This window comes from Trifolium pratense, linkage group LG7, assembly GCF_020283565.1.
Source record: "Trifolium pratense cultivar HEN17-A07 linkage group LG7, ARS_RC_1.1, whole genome shotgun sequence".
Taxonomy (NCBI): Eukaryota; Viridiplantae; Streptophyta; class Magnoliopsida; order Fabales; family Fabaceae; genus Trifolium; species Trifolium pratense.
In genome coordinates this window covers 9,770,016-9,779,833 of record NC_060065.1, presented here as the reverse complement: position 1 = coordinate 9,779,833, position 9,818 = coordinate 9,770,016, and the positions used below count along the sequence as shown (strand labels likewise).

At 31.3% G+C, this 9,818-nt stretch overlaps 1 protein-coding gene across 1 annotated transcript; it reads right to left on the bottom strand.

Annotated features, from left to right (window-relative positions):
- Positions 1-5,414, bottom strand: LOC123894859 (protein NRT1/ PTR FAMILY 5.1). The gene is made up of 4 exons (XM_045944940.1): positions 5,091-5,414; positions 4,643-4,860; positions 3,044-3,600; positions 1-1,138 (listed from the first exon to the last, which is right to left on the bottom strand). Exons 1-4 carry the CDS (start codon positions 5,194-5,196, stop codon positions 253-255), a joined length of 1,767 nt encoding a protein of 588 aa, XP_045800896.1. The 5' UTR covers positions 5,197-5,414; the 3' UTR covers positions 1-252.
- Between the last annotated feature and the right edge of the window lie 4,404 nt (positions 5,415-9,818).

Here is a 9,818-nt window from a genome sequence, read left to right as displayed (position 1 = left end):
TTGGCAAAAGCAAGAAAGATAAACCATTGATTGCACACATAATTTACAAAATATTACACAAGATGTAATGAAGATATCTTATACTTAACAAGCCCTACCTACTTAATTAGCTAGTTTTCAGACTCTTTTTTGAGTGGTCCAAATCTAGTTTCATTGGATTTAGATCCCATGTTTGAAATTTTCTCCAAATAGATCTAACGGTCCCCACGGTGCTTCATCGTGCAACGGTTGTAGGAGATCATATCTAACCTTTCATACTTGTAAACCAAGAGATGCATCCAAAGTTGGGTTTTCTTCCATTTGAACACAAAGTGCCTCTTTAACCCTTGTTGATTCCTTTTTGTAAATGTATTTACTTGAAACCCAAAGAAACACCAACAAATTAACACTTGACATGATCAAAAGAAACCCATAATAGTAATCCAAGTGAGAATCATTCAAGTTATCAGCTATCCAACTCTTTCTATCCCCTCTTCCTGTTATCTTATCAGTGATTGTTACCAAAAAGCTATTCAAGAAATTTCCAACACCAATTCCACTAGTGAAGAAAGTAGTTCCAAGACTCTGCATGTCTTCAGGAGATTGATCATAGAAGAATTCCAACAATCCAATGGCATTGAACACATCAGCTATACCAATAAGAACATATTGTGGTAACAACCAAAATATACTCATAGGGACAATATCTTTAGGACCAGAAATTAGGTTTTCTTTTATGACATGCATTCTTCTAACTTCAACTGCATAAGCAATTGCAATGGCAATGATTTGGATTGAAAATCCAATTCCAAGTCTTTGAAGCAATGTGATTCCTCTAGGGTTGCCAGTTTTCTGTCGCATGAACGGTACAAAAAACCGGTCATACATTGGAACTGAAAGCAACATGGAGAGAGTTACAAAGCTACCTAGAGAAGCTGCTGGGATTTTGAAATCAGAACCAAGGTTTCTGTCTAAGGTTGTGCCTTGTTTCACAAAAAGAGTGTTGATTTGTGCCCAAATGGTGCTTGGAATCAGTGTCACTAGCCATATTAGGAGCATACCAAAGATTAGCTTTGCTCCTTCTACTTGGTTTACTGTCATTGGTACTCTTTTGGAATCAGTTGTAGGATCTTCTTTGATAGCAGCTTTGTCCAAAAACCTGAATTGCATTCACTCCACCAGTGGTTAATTCCATGGTTATCAAATCTAGATTCAAATCGTGAATATTATTATGAAACGTACGAACTTTGCTGATAAAAATATGTTAATTTTAAGCTAAAAACAAGTGATATAACAAAACTATAGGTTGATACAAAGTTGACATAAAAATGGATTGGCTACACTAAGTTTAGGTAATGATTTATTCGAACGAATCAAGATTTATCATAGTGAATAAGGATTCGAGATGTGATTCATATCCCTAATGACTCTTTACCGAAAAAATGACACACACTAGAGATTCGTATGAATTGGTTTTATTTTAATACCGAATAGACATACGATACGACTCAAATGTAATCGTATCATACTGATAATTATGGTTAATTCATTTTTTCAATTACTTTCTAGCTAAGAAAATTGATGTATGAATCTAATTTATTTACAAAAAGAAGTAGTTGTGGAATGCATATATGGATCCAAGTTCCAATCTTCTTCTGGTAATCTATCTATGCACCTAGAATAGTGCATATGTGGACACAACTGTGAGTTATGGGTGGTGATTACCACAGTGATGAGTTGGTGGACACAACTGTGACACATTACCTATATATGGAAAAACAACTTGGCTCAAAATAGTGGTGACTGATTGAGCATTAAAAGTGGACCTCATAGCATTACTTGTAGAGTGCACATGTAAGGAACAACTTGCATCCTCTCTGTTAAGGTTATATACATGTGGAGTCAAAAGGATCTTTGAACAGTAAAATAGAATATCAAATACAATATTCCTTTGTTTTTGTTTTTGTAGGGCATTTACAGATAGCTCAGGTAAACTATGTTACATACAAATATCCCAAATTTTATGTTCAGATAACATATTTGTGGCAGCAAATCCATGAGATATGGAAAAATTCAATGAAATTAATACTCCTAGATTATTCAACCACTTTTAGTACCCCACCTTTGTTAATTAAGTAAAGTGTCATGCTAACATATACTGTCAGGGCACATGTTCAGGATACTTCAAATAGTAATTATGTATCGAATAAAACAACTTTGGACTCCTAAAAAATAAAATGCATAATTTTCAATACAAAATTACTATCTATAGTACACTAACATGCGCCTTAAGGACACATATTAGGTTTTCCCTTAAGTAAATGAAATTGTACTACTTAAAGTTGACTAACTGTGGGCCAAGAAAGACATTAAAAAATGGGGAACACCTAATCTTAGGATATGGACCATTTTCTAGATTCCATATCACATTGATGAGTCTAATAAAGATGGGAAATGCATTTTCTACACCAAATTTTACCATGTTTCAGCCCACAAGACCACAATACCACTAACTACTAGAATGAACCACGTAGACTAAGTGCATGTTTGGAATTTAGGTGAATTTGATAGTACTGTAATTTTGTTGAATCTTCAAAATCACATCAGTAGTGCAGACATCGTAATTCTGTTAAATTTACAACCAATCCAAACATACACTAAATTATCTCCTTCTTTTTCTTTCCTCACTCCTTTCTCTATCACATTGATGAGTCTAATAAAGATGGAAAAGGCATTTTCTCTACCAAATTTTATGGTCCCAAATTTTACCATTTATCAGCCCACAAGACCACAATACCACTAGCTACTAGAGTGAACTGTATAGGCTAAGTGCATGTTTGGAATTTAGGTGAGTTTGAAAACAATAATACTGTGGTTTTGTTAAATCTTCAAAATCACAGTAGTTCACCGTGATTCTGTTAAATTTACAACCAATTCAAACATACACTATATCAGTCCGCATTTTTTTTTCTCCCCTCGCTCCTATCTCTAGTTGTATATAGTAGATGACAAAAAGGAAATATATCAAGCTTAAAATGGAAATATGATAAATTAATTTGCTAACCTCAAAGTCTGAGTGTGATAGACATGCCTCTTCCCCCTAATAACACAATGTTCCATCTGAAACTCATGTAAATCTGAAGGGTTACTTGGAAGTTGAAGTTTTCTATTCTTGAAAGCAGCAATAAGAACACGAACTATATCCTTAGCAGGACTTTTAGAAGTCCTAACTTTATGCCTATAAATTGGTGTCCCTATATAAAAAATAACTAGTGACAATAATAAACCAGCAGTAGGAATACCATATCCAAGTCCCCATCCTAAATTCTCTTGAATGTAAACAAGTCCTAATGTTGCAATTAAGGCACCTAAAAATGATGTAAACATCCACCAGTTAAAGAAAGAAGCCTTTAACTCTTTCTCATGAGGATTAAAATCATCAAATTGGTCAGCACCAAATGTTGAGATATTTGGTTTTGTTCCACCTGCTCCAATTGCCATTGTGTAAAGTGAAGCATAGAAAAATGCAATTTGTGATGTTGAGGCCTTGTTGCATACACCATTTGTGCATGTTGGTTTCAAGCTCTTGAGTGATACAGCTATAGTAAGAAGTGTCATTCCCTGTCACATCAGCTAGATAAGTTAATTTGGTAAACAAATAATTATAATTAATTTTATATTATAACATCACTGTGCCACAAAATTAAGGTAAACAGAATGATGAGTTAAAATTGTTCTTTTGTCTTGTGGCACACGTAAGAGATTTAAGGGTCATTCATTTTGTTTCCATCAATTCAAGGTGGGGCAATAACTTCATTGTTTGGTTACATATTCATAAATACTAAGTTGGTTTGGACTATTTATTTAATGTTGACAAATGACTTATAAAGCAGTGTATCCCACGAGTGCAATTAGTGGACTTGTTTGCTCCAATTGTTTTAATTTTATATAAATCCTAGCTAGTATATATCTATAGTTGAAAGAACTACAATTAATGTTTAAATAGTACAAATTTAAACTAGGATTATGTTCCTTATTTAATAATCATTTTAAATTTTTCCTTAACTATATTTATAGACATTCTTGTGTCCGTAATTCGGTCAGGTGTAGATATTAATCCTTCAAACTGGGTAAGACTACAATGGGTAAAAAACTTCTCCTCGGGAGTTTTTTAACGTTGTTTCATTCTTAGGATTGGATTGTGTTCATACGGAATTTAGTAATTCAAAATTTTCTCATCCACCTACTCACTTTCTCGCCTACTCCCTTAGCGCGCAAAAAAAATCGAAAAATACGTTCTGAACTATTTTTCTAGTGTAAAATTTACACTATAAAAAATTCGGAAAACGTTTTTCGAATTGCTAGGGTGTAGGGGAGAAAGTTCGTGGGTGGGATGAGAAAATTTCTAGTAATTCATGCTAGTTTGGCCTTTGTCTTTCCTTCTTCTTTTTCTTGACATAATGGAAAATACCGCTGAAACTCACACAAACTGTGAGGTCTCAGGGGTGAAGGCGCGCGACTTTGAGCTAAGACTTATTAACGTTTGGCCTGTCTTTTACTCAAACAAGTGGTGTGCTTGAAAAATTAATACAGAAATTGAAGTTTTACCATTATAAATGGGTTAGTTAATTAATTAGATTTGAATTAATGTTAGCTTAATTACCAAAACATAAATGAGAGATGAGAGGGTGAAAGTCCAAAAGCGACCCAAGTGTGAATCAGCAATATAAGCACCAAGAATTGGTGTTATCCAAACAGATCCTGACCAATTATTCACATTCCTGACTGATGAAACAGTATCTTCATGAAGTTGTGTTGTAAGGTAATTCACCAAGTTTGATGCAACTCCATAGAAGGCCATCCTTTCAAATGCTTCATACCCTGAAATTAACATAAAAGTAAAAACTTATTAATTAGTATCATCCTATATATAACTCCACAGATTATTAACAAATATGTGTGTGTGCGCGCGCGCATGAAGCACGGACACCACACATGACACAGACACCGATACATCAAGACCGATAATAATTTAAAAAAAATGACATAATTCAATGGACACGCCTAATCCGAGGAGTGTCCATGCTTAATAGGATTGCGTGCTCTCTTACCAACAAGAAAAGCGCAAGCCTTCCATTTGCCAGTTTTGGATGGAACAGCAGGCTTGCCATGTAAATCAACAGTGCCATCTTGTGTATAATCTTCTTTGGCTTCCATATAATATATTATATACAGGAAAAGAAAAAGAAAAAAAAGTATAAGGAAAATAAGAGCTAGTTAGTGATATATACTACGAAAGAAAGGAATTAGTTGAGACAATACTACTAGTAGTAGCAGCTATATATAAAGCATGAAGGCTCACCGATTAGTTATCACATGGGGACACCACCAAAATTGACCTATGACTTTGTTGGTGTTAAATGAGATTGAATTTCATCGTAAAAAGTAGCTCAAATGATGAGAGTGTTTAAATATACTTAATATTATACATTAATAGTCTTTAACTCGACTTTGATATCATGTTTTTTTGGACAACAACAACTAATGATGAGTTAGTTATCAATGTTAAATTAATTAAATCTCATTTTTAAAGTTAACTCAAAGGACGACGCAGCTAAACACATTTATACATATAATAATTCTAAAATTTAAGTAATGTGAAACTTCAATAGTTGGGTGTACTCTTCATTTGAATTATTAAAATATAAATATTTCAATTTGGATTTCGATTCTGAAAATTACCAGTACTAAACACCGTAGATGTAGATAACATGTCTCCTATAAGTATAACGTTAACAACTAAAATGTTCCATCACTTCGTAATATGTACTCAATTTGGTTCATGTGAATATTAATATTATAAGTGTTGTCTAAGGATACTTAGTTAAGCATCTAAAATATAAAAAAATTGCAATGAAAATGACTATTTATAAATTTGAAAAGGTTGAATACAATACTTTTCAAGTTAAAAATTCTATATTTGTTTTTTAATAAGTGCCCTAAGTGCACTCTTTAACATTTACCATATATATATATATATATATATATATATATATACTATAAACTGTTTCTCAAACTAATCATTTTATGAATCTCTATTAATAAACACTGTAGATGGTGATGATGTGTTCATTAAATGTAATGTTGGCAGGGCATTTGACATAAAAAGATAGGGAAGAATGTGAGTTTGATTTCTAGTAGAAATAATTTTTGGTAATATTTTATTTATTTTACGGTAGAACTTTGGATTGCCAGAACCTCATTTTCTTAAGAACCAGAGGGTTAAACTATTTTCATACGGGTGGTTGAAGACGACGAGTGTTACGTTAGCTTCGGACTACCATAGCCGGTGGTGTAGTCTTCTGCTGTGTTTGAGTTTTGTATGATTTGTTTTTGTTTTTGTTTTTTATTTTTTTTCCTTAATTCGTTGTAAACTTTTGTAATCAATCTCGGCACATTTTTGTGCTGGGGTGACTGTTTTAGTTAATATATCTCATTTTGCCTTGTTTAAAAAAAAAGAACCAAATGGTTAATAAAGAAAATAAAATAAAAAGGTTGGGGTTACACAGAAGAATTTTAGAATATATATATATATATATATATATATATATATATATATATATATATATAAAATAATATGATCTACAAAGTGTCATATTATTGCATTTATATTTCCAAAACTTTAGTAATTACAAAAATGGAGAGACTCAAAAATGAACTGGATCCTAACTCATTTATTTTAAAAAAATTGTGTTTAAATAACATTTTTTATGTCATTAATTAGAGTGGGGTGAATATGCAAATAATGAAATATGCGATAAATTCATAAAATAAAAGAGTGACATAGATAATGAAGTAAAAGTGGCTATTTTCTATTGGTGTAGGCAATTTACCCACAAACTTCAGAAGGTAAAATCAAAGATTTTTCCATGAGAGTTTGGTAAATTATTACATCCAATTTCAAACAAAAGAGGTTTAACTACTCATTTGCATAAGAGAAGATCAAGAAAATAAACTAGAAAAAATTCAACGTAATCCAGGTGATAGAAATATTCATTATTTTACTTCAAATAGTTAAAATATTATTGACAAAACAATAATTAATACTCCCTCGGTCATTTTCATAAGAAATAAATGGGCCAATAAAAATTAATATAATACATCAATTTTTACTGATTCAGTTGTCTCTTATAAAAAGACCAGATAATATATTTTTTTTGAAGAAGCTAAATTAGCCCATCCAAATTGGCATTAGAGAGAATCGAACCTCAGACCTCAAGGGAGCACACTCCCAGGTCCCAAGCCAATACCAATGCACCAACTCAAGTGGGTTAAGACCAGATAATATTACTTAAAATATGTCTCATAAGTCCCAGTTCAACTGACAAAATGCCGAAATTGTTAGGCGGACGTCGTGATCCGGGTTCGAACCCGGAATCTCACAATTATATGTGAGTTTAATTTCGGTGAATTACCACATGGATGTGTGCATGAGAGGGACACAACCAACCAACTACTAGCTACCTAAACATGTTTAGGGACAAAACTAAATGATTGGAGTCAAGTTGTTAATAAGTTACACTAAAAGATGAATCGTTTAAGAGAATCTGAATTTCAATTCTTCATGGAGTTCTTGATCAAATTTTGCTTACTTTCAACTGAACTCTGAATTACCACATGTCTCTTTCCCTTATAAAAAAATGAAGGTTACAACGCATAAAACATGTTTAGGGGTCAATACATGTTTATTAAATTGTAGATGAAAATCATGAACCAAATATTTATTTTCTAAATCGTGAGGCCTACACTACCTTTTAATAATTTGGATATATTTTCTCAATAAACAATGAGAACAAGTCATATCAATATATTTGCATGTGGTACCTACAACTAATTTTGAACCAACTTTTACTTCACATTCATATGGCTTGTTCTAATTTGATTGTTAGGTAAAAATCCTCAAATTATGATGGTGTAAAAAACACTTTTAAATATATATTATGAATTGTAATATTCTCCGATTGACTATAATTCAATTTCACATTTAATAATTGGTTTCAGCCAGGCAACTCTTGTTCTCTCTAATATTACAAGTTAAAAACAATTTTAATTCCTATAAAATTATGTTCTTATAAATTTAAAAATTTATCGTTTATAATATTATAGTTTGTAAAAAAATCTTTATTTTAAAAAATAATTAAAAAAATAAATACTTTTAGTTAATCCCTATAAAATATACTCTGTAAATAAGAACTAAAAATGATTTTTTTTTAGTAAACCAAAGGTATCCTCCACGCGCAAATGTAAAGACTAATCTCCTCGAAATAACTGAGATTCATTTAAGGTGTTGACCTCTTGCAACAAATTAAAAGTGAATAAAAAAACATTAAGTCATGAATCAACTTACAAAGGGAAATTGATTGGCTATAAGTTCAGGAGTAAGTTGTGATTAATGACGATGAATTGATATTAGTTTTAGTGATCCCGACTAAAATAAATATGCACACAGCCAATATGTTTGGTTTAGTGAGAGATTTGAGTAGTACGATATAAGTTCTGGATTCGATCCCCAGCTCATTGTAAACCAAAAAAAAAATATGCACATTGTCCATAAATTTTAGTTCAATTAATAAAAATGTCAAAATTATTATAGGTTGAATCTCATGGGGTTTGAACCCTGGTCCTTCCACTTTGTGTGTGTGTGAGTTTTCATTGGCTTGTCATTCTATCAATGTAACAAAAAAAATTAGATATACACAATTTTTTTATATTAACTCTAATGTTCTTAGAAGAAAGATGCTCATTAATCTAGAGTTCTGCGAGGTGAGTAAAGTCTAAAAAAAAATGATATACAAAATTATTTGTCTAAATTGAGGTCATTTTTATTTTGAATTTTATTGTGATACATACTCATACAAATATCACGGTAATGTCCATCATCGTAATGGGCCAAAGTACTTCAAAACATTAAACAAAACAACTTACACATGTTTGTAAAAAAAAATAAAAAATTTACACATGTTCTTTTTTTTAAATGATAGCATTTTCAATAAGAGTATCTGAATGATTTTGTAGAAAGATGAATTGTTTTTTATTTTTTTCTCTTCATTGGAAAAACTTGACGTGACAAAATTAGTATCTTTAAAATTGTAGAAGAAATTTAAACAAAAGGTGCGATATCATAATTTTTTTTTTAACAAGTCAAAATGATATATATATATATATATAGGGGAGGGATCAAATTACACCGGTGTAACATTTGAGTAATGTTATACCGCTCAATAACGCTTTAACGAATACAATTTTTACAAAATTTACCGTTGGATTGAAAGCTTATATCGTATAGATCATCTATGTTGAATTGAATAAAAATCTAAAATCGTTTGATATGTTTTTTAGATAGATCAAGATTAACGATATTCAATAAAAACGCATAAACCATTAATCTTCATCGGTCTCAATAACATATCAAACGATTTTAGATTTTTGTAAAATTCAACATGGATGATCTATACGATATAAGCTTTCAATCCAACGGTGGATTTTGTAAAAATTGTATTCGTTAAAGCGTTATTGAGCGGTGTAACATTACTCAAATGTTACACCGGTGTAATTTGATGGAGGGATCAAATTTGAGTAATGTTACACCGCTCAATAACGCTTTAACGAATACAATTTTTACAAAATCCACAGTTGGATTGAAAGTTTATATCATATAGATCATTCATGTTCAATTCTATAAAAAACTAAAATTATTTGATAGGTTATTGAGATTGATCAAGCTTAACGGTATTCCATAAAAACACATAAAGCGTTAATCTTGATCGGTCTCAATAACA